The 17,621-nt window shown below is 41.9% G+C and overlaps 1 protein-coding gene across 3 annotated transcripts in view; it reads right to left on the bottom strand.

Annotated features, from left to right (window-relative positions):
• LOC110836314 (CABIT domain-containing protein serrano) overlaps positions 1–17,621 on the bottom strand; it is a 154,149-nt gene that overhangs the window by 36,714 nt on the left and 99,814 nt on the right. For 2 of the 3 annotated variants that reach the window (XM_087343575.1, XM_087343573.1), the window contains exon 3: positions 3,067–4,992. In XM_087343575.1, coding sequence (XP_087199701.1) covers positions 3,078–4,970 — 1,893 coding nt within the window. In that variant the 5' untranslated portion in view covers positions 4,971–4,992 and the 3' untranslated portion in view covers positions 3,067–3,077. Of the gene's footprint in view, positions 1–1,335; positions 1,826–3,066; positions 4,993–17,621 lie in introns of those variants that run through there. The other variant, XM_087343574.1, reaches the window with a different exon arrangement.

The raw sequence follows: 17,621 nt of genomic DNA, 5'->3' as shown, positions 1-17,621 counted from the left end.
GTCGGATGGGTGTGTCCATACACACAAAAGAGATATTAAATCCAGAAAGCAATAAACCATCCAAGTTTATAAAAAAGGTGTGTCACAAATGTTAAATGTAGGAAATTTTCTGCTAAATCAGATGACACACACATACAGCCGAAAAGTAACGTCCTATGGAGTCTTCCAAAAATATATTGCAATAAAGTAAATACACGTTATAAACTTAAAAATGATTTTATTTGCCCGTGCGAAGAAATAGCCGCTTATGTGTGTAAACGGTCAGCGAATCTTGGGGATATCTTGCTAGAGGTCGCGCGAAAGGACTGATTTTGTTTGTGTGAGATGGACCCATTCGATGCACGCGCTAGAGGGGTTAAGAGAAGTTTACTGCCACTTCCACAGAATACCACCACTGTACCTATCCTGCGCCTGCTGAAAGTAGTTCACAAACTCACAAGTTTTGTACCAATTCTAATAGAACTTTCTCATCCACGACTACGTCTCAAAAGCAGTTTATCTGAAGTTATTCTTTAATTTGAGATGCAAATTAGAATTCTTTATTAGCTTGGCCTAGTGTGAAAAGATGTTACAAGCCTGGAAACAGAATATGAATATACCTGCAGGTTTTGAACGGAAGGAAGTTTTACGTTTACAATTACAACATGGCAGTAAGAAACTTTGTACTTGTAATTATGAAATACATTTTTACTGCAGTAGGAATACGAGTATGTACTAAAGAAATTACGCGCAGATACCAAAAGTTTTTCTTTCTTTCTTTCTTTCTTACTTTCGTCGCAAAGACTGTGCCTACACAGAACACAACAAAGAATGACGAGGACAAACGTCTATGCGAAACACGTATACATCTATAAACCTAGCGCCACATACCCTATTGGCATATTCATCGCCCTGATGACAGAGGCAGTATGACCTCTGAAACGTTGGTTAACATCGACCAGACTACACAGCGCAACAACCCAGAAGACAGAAATCTTCAAACGTCTATGCCTTGAGCGGATTCGAACCCACGATCATAGTATCAAAGCGGTCAAAACCCACGCCCTAGATCGAGCGGCCACTGTGATCGGCGATATGGATCATTAAATCGTATAATTATTAATTATCCTTAGTACTAGCACAGCTGAATAGATCGAAGCACTTAATGGAAAGTATGCTTCATACGTTCCTCCCAGAACTTCGTGTGTAAGTCGTGCATTCAAGCGACAATACATGTGACCCGGTTACATGAACTGGGGTCGCGCTACTATCTCTCAAGAAACAATTATCTTCTGGTCTGTCTACATTGCAAGGAGAAAGTGAACGTAACAAAAGGAATTTGAAATATAACTCATAAAGGATGCTCATACCTTTATTTTACTATAACTATTAATTGACTGGCTGAGAGATGCAGAGGCACAACGGGGTTGGTGCAATAGGACGAAACTGCAAAAGCTCGAAAGTATGCGAACCTGTTGGCTTCATTTAATTTCTTCGTCTATTTGAGTATTTATTCATTCTGTCTCTTTACTTCTTTACTTCTTTATTTCCTTCTTTACGTTTTATTTTTATAACAAACATCGTCTTCGTATCTCTTACCTAATATATTTTTTTTAAATCAAGACACGGATTCTCAAGAGAATTCTTTCGAACGTCACAATACTGTAGGCCACAGCTACCTTCGTAGCTTCCACTTCTCTGCCAGCACCACAAAAGTGGCGACAGTGCGAACTTCTGAGGCGACAGTGCGAACGTCTGAGGCGAGACAGACACTTCACACTCCATATAAGCGTGGTGCAAGTCTTGGAAAATATGTAAGTCGTACTAAGGCCAAGTTTTACGGAATCTGAAACGACATCGCAGCTCCAAAAATTAGTATTGTGATTTCTGTATTTTTTAAGCGCTGTAGCTAGGCGTGTCGAAGTTTGTATGGCAATAAGCAATAAACCAAAGATCGATACTTTTATGACGTTTATGACCATTATAATGAAATCTATACAAGCGTAAATTATCTACTCATAGAAATGTATAATTAATTTCTAATTTAACGTAGTCTCTAGAAAAATCAAAATATACGATTTGGATCATTAGTTCTGAGGTGAATTTCTTGTTTCGTACTATTTCTTTTAACAAACTACGCCGGGAATTTTTATACAGAAATAAGACCAATATCAACATTGTGGAATTTCAGTACACATTTAGAGAGACTACACACCTTCGCGTTTTTTTCATATTTATAAAAATGGAGCTAGTGCCTTTATGCACGAAACTCGAAATTTACTTTTTCTGTTTACTGAGCGAGCTGCTGCTGCCACAGGCGGAGTCCGTACCAATCAGACGAACAGTACACACCAAGATGAGTACTACTCCCGAAGGATTTCCATTTAAAGGTGTCGGTGAAAATGTCAGGTAGCCCTTGGTGGGATCAGCCATATCAGGAGACGGTTATTCTCTACAAAATTTGGGAATTTATGAAAAACTACTACCCTCAGTATCGAGCTATCATGTCGGTCGCCTCCATAAAGAACAGAGTCCTGCTTATGACAGTGGGCTTTTTTCTGTGCGGAATTTTCGTGTGGACTTTTATCATGTGCGCATTTATCTGGTCACCCACTTGCAGATGCCTATTAATTCTTTATGAAACATTTTCTGTACATCAACTACAATAGTAGTAATGAATTCTTCTCGGGCTATTAGGACAACAGTACCCTGAGGACGAGGACGAAGATGGTTCTCGAAACGTTGATGTATCTAAATTGTATATATGCACACTCCATTTGGTTTGATTTAAGGGGGGGGGGGGCAGAGATGACATTTATTTGTTACTAGAGGGGATAATTTTCCATGTATAGACCTCCCCATTTGCTTCCTATTTTGAAACTATGACTCAATTAACTCATATAAGTTCGTCCAAGGAAACAAAGTTAGCCAAGCCATCACCCCAAAACCACTGTAATTTCAATCATGTACGTAATCTAAGCTCGTTTTGCTAACGTGGCTGTCTCAGCACAGTGATAGCCCTGTTAACATGTAAAGTCCCTGAGAGAGCATCATCGTCAAGTACAGTCTGGTCTAAAAGACACGTACCTGACACTGCATCACAGGTAGAGGGTGCCTATGCGCTTCTGACCGTTGACGACCAGTTTGTTGCTGTTGTTACTGTTATTGCGGTGAACACCCGGCTCCAGTTTGCTGGGTTTTGACTTTCGCTCGGCGTCGTGATGGGCTGCGGGAGGCACTCCCATCCCACCACGCAGCTCCCAGACCAGGTTGGTGAGGGACCGAGGGCGGCTAAGTCTACGAGATCTCTTTTCTGGCAACTTGGCTCCGGCACCGGAATCTCCCGACGTGCGACCGCCGGAGTGACTGGAGTCCAGTGTACCGTCTAGTTCCATTGCCTGCTGCAGGTTACTGAGTGACTTGTAGCGAATATTGAAGATCGGGGAACTTGCTTTGGTTATGGTTCCTGTCTGGCTGGGGGGTTGTTCCTTTTGGCGGAACAAGCGCCCTCTCTGGGTGTTCCCGTTCTTCACGTACAGCTTCATAGGAGCTGCAGGTTTCTCCTTATTGACAGAGGAAGGCGATTCTTTGTTTCCCGCCGTGGCGCCCGGGCGTGTACGTTTCTCTGCTTTGTTCTGCGTCGCCTGTAGCTTCTTGGTTGGGATCGTCTCGATGGGAGGGGGCTCTGGCTTTATTTCATCCGCGGCGGATGGCATGAGGGCTGGAAGGGAACCGGTTGGCTCCAGAGGCGCTACTGGCGCTGCTGATGTCTGAGTATCTGCGAACGGAGACCTGATGTTCTTGGGAAGAGGGGCAAAGCCGCGGACATAATCGTAGATCTGATCGATCTCGTCATAATCGTCCGCGTGCGAGCTGGGAACGCGATTTTCGTCCCGGCTGTGACTGTGGCTGTGGTGGTGGTGGTGGTGATGGTGGTAGTTGGCCGAATCCGACGAGGCGCTTCTCCGCAGGAAATAGCCCGTCTTAATGACGGAGCTCTGGTTGCTCACACGTAACGCCTTGGAGTCGCCCAGTTTTCCGTCAAGCACCTGGACTCTGTCCGCCACATCGGACACCAGGCGGCTGCACTTGTCGACGAGTCGCTGAAATTCTTTGAGGGCCCTCAGCTGCTCGTCATTGCGCGTGCGCTGGAGCTTGAGTGGTGCCGCCAGTGGCAGCGCTATGACGGCTCCCGTCTCCTTCTGCAAAGAGAGTGCAAATACGTGCTCCTCTTCGAACGTGGATAGCAAGCGCAGCTCCGGCACGAAGTGGCTGGGGGTCTTGAGGCCCCGCGGCGGCGAGCCGTGCACAAGTCGCACGGTGAGAGGCATGCGCTTACTCAACAGGTTTCGGGCTGTGTGCACTCCGCTGATGTTATCCTCGCGGGCGAGTGCACTGAACCGCCCGCGCTGGTCCATACCGAGCAGCACTGTGTCACCGCGCGAGTCTAGGCACCGCAGGTAACGTCCCTTGGTCCCTCCGCCGAGTTGCACCTCCCCCGCGGGCACAAGCGTCTCTCCGGCTGCCACCGTCCGTGCCCCGTCTGCCGTTACGCCGCCATCCTCATCGCAGCGCGCCACGATGGCTCGCACCGGGTCTCGCACCAGGCACCCCGCTTCCAGGCGCCGACGCGCCAGCTCCGCCACGCCCTCTATGCACCGGACAGCACGTCCCTCCTCACTCAGCAGCTCGAAGTATCCGGGGTATGTGTCGGGGATGGCAAGCCGAGGTCCTACGGCGGCCACCCTGCGGCCCTCCTTTAACTTGACAGCCTGGGCTGCGATCTTGTGTCGTCGTCCCGCAGATACGATCAGCGCTGTTGACTGCAGTCCTGGACTAGGCAGTGTGGGTACGCCCAGACCTCCGTACTGGCCTTTGATGATTTTCACCACTGCTGGCAGTTTGTGCTTCGCGACAAACTCACGCAGGTAGTGGCCCTCGTCCGCCCAACGGGCAGCGGCCACCACGATCTGCCCATCTGTGGCCGCCATGATCTCACCTCTCCGGCTCCATCTGCAAATTAGTTGGCAAAATGTTACTCTTAGTTGTACTACCATGGGGAAAAATAATAAGTGCAAAGACAATTTTTGCTGGAAACCCAGAACAACTGTGACCACAAGGGAAACCTTGGCGAAGATGGAAGGATAATGTAAAATTTAATTTTAAAAGATTCGAATGGGAAGGAATAGAACAGACTTAACTTCAGGTTAGATAAAGGGGGATAATGTTTTGATCATCTGAGCCACTGTGAGTTTCCCAATATGGTCTCAGCTGCATGGAGTTATGGTAAAATAATTAATATTTCAGCCGGAATATTCGTTGTTCTAGAAAAGAAACAGACCATATAATTGCAAAGTCAAAGGTTTAAAAAGCATTTCAGTGTTAGTTTAGTTTTCAAAACTAACGGTTTCATATGTCCTCAAGGTTGTTTGTAACGTCTAAATCCCTCATCTCGAAGTATCACATATCTCAGCAGAACTTATCTTTATTGACTGCCTATTTTAAACACCGAAATGTTCAGAATATAAGGAGCCTGGATTTCCGACCGAAATCTCGAACACAGTATTGAAAAATTCGATAATGGCACTGCTTAAGTTCACATTATTTAAAATGTCTTTGAAACATTGTGAGAGTTTTGAGACCTGCTCGTTTCAAGCGGAACCATAGTTTTAATGCGACCATTAATTAATTCCCTAACTTTCTCCATCAACTAGTACACGTTGTTAAAATAACGCAGTCTGACCAAAATGTTTTCAGCATTTGTCCAACAGATCTTGGTAAATATTTAAACAGAATTAAATCTAATGCTCATCTATAGAATTATTTTAAATTTAATTATAGAATAAGTTTCGCATATTAACTACCTCGGATGTGCCATTTCCTTGATGCTGAATATATTATATAGTCCTAAACAAAAAGAAACAAATTAACATTATTATTCAAAAATACAGCGGGAAGGTGAATATAACACTAATGTAATTATATACAAACGAAGAGAAACGAACTAATTTTTATGAATGGTTGGCAGTTCCCACATCTTTATATGAAAGACAAACCTGGGTTAAAAAACAAACATTTTGGCAAAATTCAAACAAACAAAATTAAAACTGTATGACCTATCAATTGATATAACAGTATTAGACAATGTCAAAATAGAATTATGGGAGGAACTGGGTATTTTAATGGTACATGCTAGAAGAAACAGCTGCAGACAAAACTGGCTTGGCCAATCGTAACAAAATGACAATATCAAACTGACAACTTCAGTATGGTTTACTGTAAACCATAATGCTTATAGAGATATAGCAAGACAATGCATTTAAAGCCAGAACATATGCAATTTAAACCGTGAAAGGCTTAAAAAGATAAAAGGAGCTGGAAATCAAAATACCTGGCAGTACGCTACCTAAATATCACTTAGGTAGGAGGAGCACGAAAGTTCCACTCCGCTTATACCATACCGTCTCAGAACCCGGGCCCTTTCATACTCCTCATGTGTCATTACAATACGCCCATACATTTCCAAGGTTTTGTTAAAATGTTCCCAACACAGAACGCTAGTCCAAGCTAGCCAGAGAATCACCCGTTGTCGGCTGTTCGCGAATGCTACCATCCATAATCAAGTTCGGCTCATAACAAATGTGTTAGCCGTGTTAGACCGGCTAACACTTTGAAAGAATGAAAATTAAAAGAAGTATTGTCTTACTTTCGTGGTTTAATGGCAAGCCTACTCCATACACTGGAACACAGCAGAACCGATGAGATAAAAATGCATTATTAGCTAGGTTCAGTCGTTGTTAGCCAGTAAGATGGGGCTTACGCTAGCAGCGAGCGGACTGACTGTAGCTGGCTAATGATAAATTTTGTCTGGTCGGTTCCGTTCTGTTCCAGCGTTAGCAGTAGGCCTACCATGGAATCACAAAAGTAATGTTCACCAGGACACAAGAGGATAAGACGGTTAACGTAAACACTCCGCACCAAATCCATATTTTGTTTCTTTTTTTTACTTGAAATCGGAGCAGACATTCTGAATATGTTACTTGTATAAAATGAATACATAATGGGGAGAAATTGTTTCAGGTTTCCTCTCTGAAATATCCTGAACATAATAAATAAGCCTATGTACCTCATTAAGGAAAACCACTTTTATCTGAAGCATTTAATTACGAATGTGTGTCCACCCTCGTTTTGTTCAAAAGTAAAACGCATACAATAGAAGCAGCATCTAACGCCGAGCTGAAGCCACTTACTTTGGCGTTTCGAAATTAGCGTCCATTCACGTGTCTTTGTTACGCGCTATAGGCTCTTAATATGGGCGTATAATTTGCGGTTACGCGTAAAGAAATGTTCGCAAATAGGTTAAACCCTTTTCTGGAACTGCAGGCAGTTAAGAAGCAGACGCAGCCACTGAAGTGTAAACCATATTAAATGTTGGCAAGTAGAAAGAGTCCTTTCATGAGGCCTATGAAGAGCACTTAGTGCAGCCATGTGATTATGTATGATAAAGTGAATCATGAATTTGGTACCATGGCGAATCGCTCATCAACGAAAATGTGGGTAAAAAGAGTAATGACACGTGATAATCACCGGATGGCTTCCCTGCTTCCGTACAAGTATCTTAGGGCTGATAACGGGTCTCCGGTACGAGGACCGGTACTCCTTTGGGTCGATGTAAAAATGTAAGTTTCACTGAAGGACGTATGTTACCTCCAATCCCTTATTATAAACTTACAAACATCACAACTTCGTAGCGACACAGAACGAACGATTTGAGATGAGATTCTCAGAGTGATGAAGATCTAGACAATAGTATTCTACGTTGCGAGGCCGTGTGGTCTTGTAGGTAACTACCAACAATCCTCCGAAACGTCGGTAACCACCTGCGTTAGAGAATACAAGGCATCACAACCCAGAAGATCGTAGTCGACAGGGTACTTTGCAAAATACCGAGTGCAAAATGAACGCGTTATGGAAAGTGTTCTGGTCGTCCACTTTCAGATTCGAGACACAATTATTCATGGTGGGATTTACACTGGAACAGGCGTTATTATGGTTCTGCCAATTTCACTGTCATTTATGTTTACAGGTTCTCTTTGTTCGCGGAAACGTTTATTTGTTAATTTATTTGTCTCCATTCTCCTTTCGCGTTCTTTCTTTCTTATCGTTCTTACATGTTTTTGAGTTTATTTTTATTTCATTCTATTTTTTCTTTAGTTTTTGTCTTCCTTTCCTTTTTCTGACTCTCCTTTCCACGGCTCACACTACACCGCGCAACGTCCCAGAAGACAGCCATCTTCACGCTCGTCGCCGTGAGAAACCTAAATCACTACTTTAGAAACAGTACGCATGTCCACACAAACGAGGCATTAATCCTGCTACCTTTGTCAGTTCGCCGTTCTCAGTAAAAATAAAAAAAAACAATGAAAGACGAAGTGCAGAATGTTGCACGGGTTTGGTGAGGGCACATCTACACATAACAAGATGACAACGCTTCAGTCACCAGTCACGACTCTCCTCCTCGTCTTACGCGATGTCTAGCTTAAAATTAAACTTGCGCAATCACCGCATTAAAGACGGTGGCTGTGGAACATGACCTTTGACCGACTGATCTAGCATTGTCGGACTTCGTGACCAGAATTATGCCACACCCAAAATTAATTCAGTCGCGATTGCGGAAATGACCCGTGCTTCGGAATTTGAAGAGAAATTGATAATTGGGATCACAACGATGCACCGTCATGCAGTTACTCCTCGGATTTCTTTCAATTATGGCTTACACCTATTTTAAATGAGGTGCTAGATCATTGTAAAAGCTTCGCGTATCAGCTGCTTTCGTAATCTCATAAGGAAAGTCATAATATGCATGTCTCTATAAGAGTGTTCCACATTAGTTAAAAATCTCAAGAAACACAGTCATTTATTATTAAATTCTATGGTCTCTAGGTACTTATACAGAGAGGCCTTCCTTCCTGATATCAAGTAACGTTACCAACAATAGGCTAGGACCGCTTTCTTCCATATGCCTTACAACTCAAAGGGAAGATGACTGTCTTCTGAGTTGTTGCGCTGTGTAGTCTGGAAGAAGTTTACCAACGTTTCAGAGGTCATACTGCCTCCGTAATCAGGGCGATGATCAAGACGATGCATCATCTATCATACGCCACGGAACAACCCAGAAGACAGCCATCTGCGGGACTCACCGTCGTGAAAACCTCATATCGTACTAACAGCTTATTATTTATAAGCCCACTGCTGCTCCCAGATTTTCAAATTTAAACTGATTATATACAATGTTACTTGAAATAATTATCATATACAAAATGTTTAGCCCACCTGGGCCATCATATGGGTGTGCGTATATAATTTCTTACAAAACGTGCTGCATCTTGAAATAAATTTTAATATTTATGTGTTAGAATGTACCAAAAATATGTAAGTGTTGGTATCTAGGTTCATAGGTGACAATTTTCTATTAAAGACTTTTGGGCCTTATGGAATATAATATTTATGACGTTTCACTCAGTCATGGTCTACTATGTACAATTGCATGTACTTCTGTACAAAGCAGCACAGTTATAACTCAACATATTGTATTTGAAATTGCATTATGTTAAATAGTTTCATATTCTTCATTTTTGCAAAGTAATATCAGTTTTGATCGCATTACTTAAATCTGATTTTTATACGGTTCCTTGTGGAAACAAAGCGCTGAAACAAAACCTTATTCTCTCATCCATGCCCTGCTATATACACGTACTTTCATAGAACGCATCAAAACATGTTTACATGTTAACACTTCACGGCTTTCGTACTTAAGCAAAGTTAAGTAATGATTTTCATTTTTATATGGTGTTTAGTTTCACTTTCCAACAAAAGCTTTTTTTTAAGTTCTGGTTTATATTCTCTTGTTATTCTTGACGGGCAGTTTTCTAATAAAATTAATAATCTTATACCACATGAAGGTAAAAATAAAAGTCCAAATGAACACATAACTAGTAAAGGTTAAAAATCTCGACGTTTTTCAAGTATCTTAACAAGTTAAACATGTCAAATGCAACTACTTGTATTAGCGGTGTGAGTTAATTAATATTACCAGTCTTGTGCAGTACAGTTGAGGATAAAATAAACACATTCAGCTATATTTCTATTGTGTGAAATACAACGGTACGACGTCCAATATGGCTTTATTTGCCTGCAGTTAGGAAGTGTCGCAAAATAAATGGTGGCAACGTATTTACTTCTGTCTGTGTGCACTTTCTGGTAGTTGTGAAAAAACGATAATGGTGGCAGACAATTCCTGTCTAGGGTCTAGATTTTGGTAAGCCAGACGACCTTGAAACTGACAGCTTCAAGACCAGGCCGATTGGAATTTCAGCTGGCACGAGATGTTGCTGTCTTGTTTGTATCAGCATCTGCAGGCACTTGATAATTCAGTGGCTTATGAAGCCATAATTTTGGAGGGAAAAGATACATTTTACTGCCGTTAATTCACACTTTCCATCCCGAATACCGAAAAGTACGGTGGCCCAGGAATGCAAAAGGAAGGTGGTGGTAGTACCTTTATCCTACAAAAACATACGACGCAACGAGGACGGCTGGCAACACTTATTGATGACATTTATTTCTTTAAATTTGGCCCCAGGCTGCTTAGCCCTCTGTTGCAGCTCCTTAAGATGTTAGTTCTACTTTTGCGGTATTCTGAACTACAAATAAAAACTAAGGGCCTAATGACTCTAGGTGGGGGGGGGGGGAGGCGAATGCGATCGCACAGACTTGTTTTGATCTTTTTCTTTCAATCTCCGCTTTCCTTTCTTCTTTTCGTATTTTACTCATTTTGTTCTACTTTTTATTATCTTATTTTCCTATCTTCCTACCTCCTTTCCCTCACCAGTCTCTCTTTTGTCCCTTGTCTTTATTTCCTTTGCCTTTTGTTTTTCCCTCTTTTGAATATCATCCGCCTTACTCTTTCTTTTCCTCTTTTTCTTTGTCTCTCTGTCTTTCTTTCTCTTGCATTGTTGTTCATGTCGTCCTTTTTCCCTTTCTATTTGTATTCGTTTTTCTCATTTCTTTTTCGTGTCAGACCTTTCTTTTTATTTTATTTTCATTTTTGTCATTCCTTCTTTCTCACAGACATTTATGAAAGGCTCCTGATATGTACGAACTGATGGTGCAGAGAATACAATCAAATTATTAAATCCAGTCCGGGTCACGGATAGGGATGGGCATTTCTGTCCCCACACCGCGGGTATGAAAGTCTGTATCCCCGGCAGGCATATCGCAATTAGCAACTGCTTGTTCCGCGAAAAGGGAAAGCGATGTAGAGGTACCGGGGTCCACATTAGTCAAGCGTATCGAAGTCAGTCGATATGTAATATGAAATAGGGAGGTGGAGGAAGAGAAGAAGAGAAGGTGGAGGACTCTTGTGTTGCAACTTGTGGCAGACTGCAGCACGAAGACTCCCGCCCACCCGCCGCGACCCAATTGTATGCTCCATGCAAGCCTCGGAACAACTAACGCATCAAGCAGGGTACAGTGAAAAGAATATTCCACTCGCCTCAATGCTACAAGGAGTCAGTAGGAGCTTCGAACCCTTCTCACCAATACAGACGTTCATTGTTTCTGTCTGTCTCCGCAAAGGTAAAGGTAAAAGTTAAGACTATCCACGTGCGCATCGTCATAAAAGTTTATACGGGGCGTTGAGGCAAATAATAAAGATATTTTTAACCTCGGTAGAAGATAGAGGTGAGAAGATCAGTTTCATGTTCTGGCCGCCTCACCCTCGCGGAAAGATCACCAATCAGGCCTACCTATTAATAAGACACTGGCCCGGCCCCACAGCCGTTCTGTACGCGATGCCTAAGACAGAGATTCTGTCACTCCCAGAAATCAGACCTTACCCGTCCGGTCAGTGTACTCAGCTATTTCACATTCCCGCATATAAGCTAGTACAGGGGTTCTCACCCTTTTTCGCTGGAGTACCACTAACCAAATGCGTTCAGGGAAGACATATTATGTTAATATTATCTTTTGAATGTCTTACTTAGTTCGCGTACCACTCGACATTGGCTCGCGTATCACCAGGTTGAGAAACGCTGAGCTAGTAGGTATAGTGTTTGAAATGGAGGGTACGACATTCGCCATGCAAAAATACGAGTAATTAAAACATTATTTTATCCACAATGCAATATATACTATAATCATATCCACAGAGGGGTTCAGTTCACATGAGCACAATACAGAAAACCGCGAACAAACATCCAAGCGTGGAACGAGATTTCAATTAGACATTTTAGTCTGCAGGCACGGGGACATCAAGATGCCGATATTATAAAGTACTACTGTGAATGCCATTAGGATAGGAGGCGTGAAGGAAAAGCTCCACGTATTCTTTGACTGCTGGACTCAGTGGTACAAATTACAATTTCAGACGACGTCAAGTTTAATATGCATTAAATCTGATATGAATTATACATGACTTGAAGTATTGAGGCGACTGACAGTGACAAAATCCTCTCGGGCGACCAGTCGCGTCAACTCTGAACACATCATTCCCTGATGATGGAGACAGAGTGGAACGTTGGCGCGGCTAGACGCCCGAGAGGATTTTATCAATGATATGAATTTTGTATCTGTCTACAGTTACACGGATCACATGGCAAGCATTATGAAGATGATAAATGCATATACAATTTTAGTTGAAAAACCGGAAGACAGAATTATATTACTACGAATCAAAGGAGTGGTGTGAATGTGTGGACTGGATCCAACTGGTTCAGGACAGGCTCTAGCTTCGGGCACTTATGAAGACATTGACGAACTTGTAGGTTCCATAAAAGGTACGGATTGTCTTGGCCAGTTAGCCGATTATGAACTTCTCAAGAACGATAGAATGTAATGCCACTTAGATAGTTCCTCTGCGTCAATAACATCGCGATATATCAAAAAAGGATGTAGAGCAACGAAATAGCGATCGACATAGGCTGCTTTCTGGATTTTGGATGCCTAACAACAGAACGGGAAAACAGATACCACAAGACGAGTGACGTAACTTTCTAGCACAGCCCATACGTAACTTTACCCTGTAGCATTAAATGTTCTACACATGCTACTTAAATTCACGTGTTTATTCTACTGGTTATCTAGTAGTTTCAACACAAGAGTGTTTCCCTTAATTGCTACTAGTCTCTTCACGTTCTCCTTTCTTCGAATGGCTGTTGTGTGTCGTGACCTAACAGAGAAATTGACATAATGTTAAATTTACGAGTTCCTGAAGTGATGTTAAGCAAACATCGTATCTCTCAAGGTTATTTTGAAAATTCCTTGTTTATGAACGTTTTTCTCCATAAAAGTTTGTAACTTTACACGCCTCTTCTGATGCTGTTAAATCTTTTACGTGAATTAAAATACAAGTACTATTATTAACTGCATTGCATGTCCACAGCGATTTCACTGACAGCTGAGCCATTTACATACATACTACACACATTATACGTTCAGTTGCTTCCTTGTTAGTGGAGACGACAAAATTCTTAAGTGCGTACATCCACTACATGGATGCACGGAAGAAGTAATATTGGCCCGTCCACGAAAGACCGAAACACACCTCAGCATGATACAAACCTGTTCCGTTATAAGGGCCGGTAACGGCGAAGCCAGCAATGCCGTGACCCATCTGTCAGTGTAATCATGATCCTGCTGAGAGGACAGTAGACAAAAGAAGTCACCTTCCTTAACGTCCGAGATCGCGATGCTTCGTACCCAGGTCACCGGCCCCGGCACTCATTGGGTTGGGGTCTTTCATGCTTTTCTTCAGGTCCTTGACGCCAAAGATGGGAAAATATATGGCCGGGGGAAAGTTCAGCCCGCTTACAGCTGTGACCTTTTATAAACTTAAATCTCTCACACATTACATATTAAAGGTAAACAAAAGTAATGATATCCCATGCTCAAGAAAGCGCCACGATATAAAAAAATACGTGAAAGAATGGAGGTATTCTTAATATTCTTAATATCGACACCTCACCGCTTTTCCCCCTGGAAGAGACCTCTCAGTACCCATTTCAAAGACTGGATGGGCCGCAGAGACGGTCTGACCCTGCAGGGAATCTAACCCCGGTTGCCAATGTCGCAGCCAGTCACTATACTATTGAGTTCCAGGTAACAGAGAAGTACAACAATTGCAGAAAGGCATGTATTCATATTAATTATTGAACTGGGTATGAAAGCATCGAGGTCTCCCATTCGAACGTTCACTGCCGTGTTTACAACGGGATCAGTGTAATGAAACTTGATATTAAAGTTTATCAAACGTGTAAACGAATTTAATTTTGGTTAAAAGCGGACAGTAAGAAAATACACTTTACGTGACATTTACTTGCGGTTCTGATCGAGGAAAATATTGGGTTGGGAATCCCCAGTTTATCACCAAAATGCCTACTGGGGAATCCCCAGTCATAGACGCAGTCACATGGTAAATCCTCCGTCATAACGTCACAACTTAGAGAGACGACAGACTCGCGGCCCACGCGAAGAGCAACTGGTCCCAGGTCAAAGGTTATGTTTTGGAGAACTCGCCGGTATTGCTACCCTATGCATCAATTTCTTAACTTGTTGAAGCACATAGTTCCAGAATAATATGTTTCTTATTTACGTAATTTTATGTAATTTGTTTAGGTAATGCTAATAGGCTATCATTTTTATGTATTTTCATATAGAGAATGTTCAGTCAATGAAAATATTTAACAGATATCTAATAAGACCACATTTAGAGCTAAAGCAATTCTTTCGCTAAAGAAATGAATCGTAAAGTGCTTCTCCAAAGGGATAGAATGCTAATACAAGTACCTTCTATCTACAAACGCACTGAAAACATCGGGATCTCAGAACCGTGACGACAATAATAAGAAAGTAATAGCTTCCCTTCTCTTCCTCATGGAAGAGCAACAGAAAATGTCTTATGTGCCACAACTCTTAGCTTCCGGCGCGTCCGCATTTCATTTGTGCGTACGCAGAACGCTGACTTGTCTTTATCACTTTCCATGTCAGTTGAAACAAATGTCGCAAAATAGCCTACAGCGAGATAAAACGGGAGCGAACAACATTTTGTAAAAAGAGGCTAGTAGCGTTTGTGCTGAATGAACGAGTTTGTTAAAGACTGGCCCAAAAACACAAAATTCCATTTCAGACAAGCTTATTTATATAAAAACACATCAACTTCAGAAATACTTGCTACCGTGTACTTCAGATAATTTCTTCCAATTCGCCATCTAAATACGCGAAGATTAAAATATACGAAACTACAATTCCGTCTTGTTTTGTCTGGGTGCGAAACTTGGTATCTTATATTGGATGAACACGGATGGACGTTTGAGAAGATGTTGCGGTGGAGAATATTTTGACCTAAGAAGGACGAAGTGACAGGAGACAAAATAATTCCATAATGATGAACTCCACCAAATGTTATTAGGACGATCAAATCAAGGAGTCAGATGGGCGAGGCATGTAGCGTGAATGGGGAGATAAGAAATACAAACAAAATTTTGATTAGAAAACTTGGAAGAGACCACTCGGAAAACCAAGTCGAATATGGGAAGTTTATATTAAAATGAATCTTGAGGGAAAAGGATGGGGTTGATTCACATGGTGGGGAATATAAGCCGTTGGGAAGGTCTTGTGATAAAGGACTCAACCTTCGGACCCTAAAAAAATAAAGGAAAATTCTTGAGTAGCAGAGCGACTGTTAGGTTCTGTCATGCCAGTTCCTTCCTATAACCGAACATAAAGCAACGCTTAACATGTACGTACTCGCCAAATGGGAACTACTATGTATCACCTGCTTTAACAATCAGTAACTGCATTTTGTATTTATCAGTCTCTTATGGTCTATGTCCTAACAGCGATTATTTTCTTAAACAGCATTTATCAGTTGATCTTGGTAAAGTATTGTGATTTCTTTGCAGTACGGACTTAATTCTTAAATATTATTAATTATTATTCAAATAAGCTTCGGCTTCAAGTAGTTAAGCGGCACGGAAAACGGTGGCTTACACTATAACGATTTCACCACTCAGTTAAGAGTCTAACGTCGTTATTGCTACTGTCCTCTTGTATCATCAAATGCTAGTGGTACACTGTAGGGCAGGTCGAAGAACCATGTGGCAGCACACAGTGCGTCCGAAGGCCTTTATGTGTCAGCCCCACCATCGAATTACTGATAATCTCACGTTCTGGTGTATCTTGTTCGAAGCCTCAAAAGACATAACCACGAAGACATAAAGAGTAAAGATTAAGTGGCAGGATAGCCCCATAGCATGGAATTACGAACCTACAGGGTGAAAAGAGAGTGGAATATAAAAGAGTCGTTGGTGCGACAGATTATGTGAGTGTGGTAGACTGAGTCCCTTGGTACATTGCTTTGGAAAGAATTATAATAAATTTGTCAAGTTGCATGCAACCTAAGAAAAACATTCTTGTGGATAAAACGAATATGTCTGTTGTCCTGAACGAGGTTGTGACAGCGAACAAAAGAACCATGCACGTGTTGGAGTTATATCCAACTGCATTCCAGAAGAAGTTGGCTAATTGTGACGATAACATCTCTGTCTAGCACTTTCTAAGCAAATCTGTTACTTCATATAGCAGTTCTGAGGGATGTATTAGGTTATATTTCGTATTGCCATAATAAAAACCTCAATTTGTCTCAGGTAAAATTCCTAGGGCATTATTATCGACGGATATTTCGCCACATAGAAAAAAAAAGCAAAGCAAAAAACTGAAGTTTCTCCAGCAAAACCTCATTTAAATACGCAAATGCTCAGGGTTAAACAGCTTTGAGAACACTCTTGAATCCCCTCGAATTCAGGTTTAAAAAACTGTGGAAAATAAAACAGAAATGACACATACGAGGAAACAAGGGCAGGAAGAAGAAGAGGGAACGAAAGAGGTACAAGGAACATAACATACGGAAAGAAACAAGGAAGAAGAACGCAAAGACAAGAAAGAAGCGAAATGGGGGAGGGAACACACAAAACAGGATAGAGGCAGCAAGGAAAAAGTTAAACAATAACGGTTCGCAGGTCTGCAAAATATGTATCAAAAACTTCAATTGAAGAAGCAGCATGAGTCATGCAGTAAGAATTGAAAAAGAACTAAACGTAAGTTAACCCAAGAAACACTTCACACCTGTGGCCAATGGACCGCGGCGGACCCCTTCATACACAGTCGTGAGCTCTCGTTTTCCAATGCGATATACATCGAAACCGAAAGAAAGTGAAAACGTTCACCTGGATTGCTTCTTGTGACCTGCGAGTAACCGTGTTCCGGTCATGTGCATCACCACAGCGTTTTCATTATTTCAGGAATTGTTTATCGCAAAGTATCTGCGTGTAAAACCTGAAGATTCAACGACAATAATACAAAAGCCCACCACCACAGTTCCCTCGATCTTTCATCCTAACAATTTCTTTCTGAAACTGCCGTCCAATTGTTGTTCTTCATACCTTGTAAGGCCTTCTAGATGGTTTTCTTCCAAGCATTACGTCTCCAGTCCAATCTAAGCATCCAGCTCATCCTAACTGCCTACATTTCATTACGCAAACAGTAGACTACTGAGTGACCTGTGTAAACAGCAAAGATGCTCGTTG

The sequence above is a fragment of the Zootermopsis nevadensis genome, unplaced genomic scaffold, assembly GCF_977971745.1.
Source record: "Zootermopsis nevadensis isolate Lab colony 2312 unplaced genomic scaffold, Znev_1.0 Znev_ptg000006l, whole genome shotgun sequence".
Taxonomy (NCBI): Eukaryota; Metazoa; Arthropoda; class Insecta; order Blattodea; family Termopsidae; genus Zootermopsis; species Zootermopsis nevadensis.
This window is presented reverse-complemented; position numbering and strand designations above follow the sequence as displayed.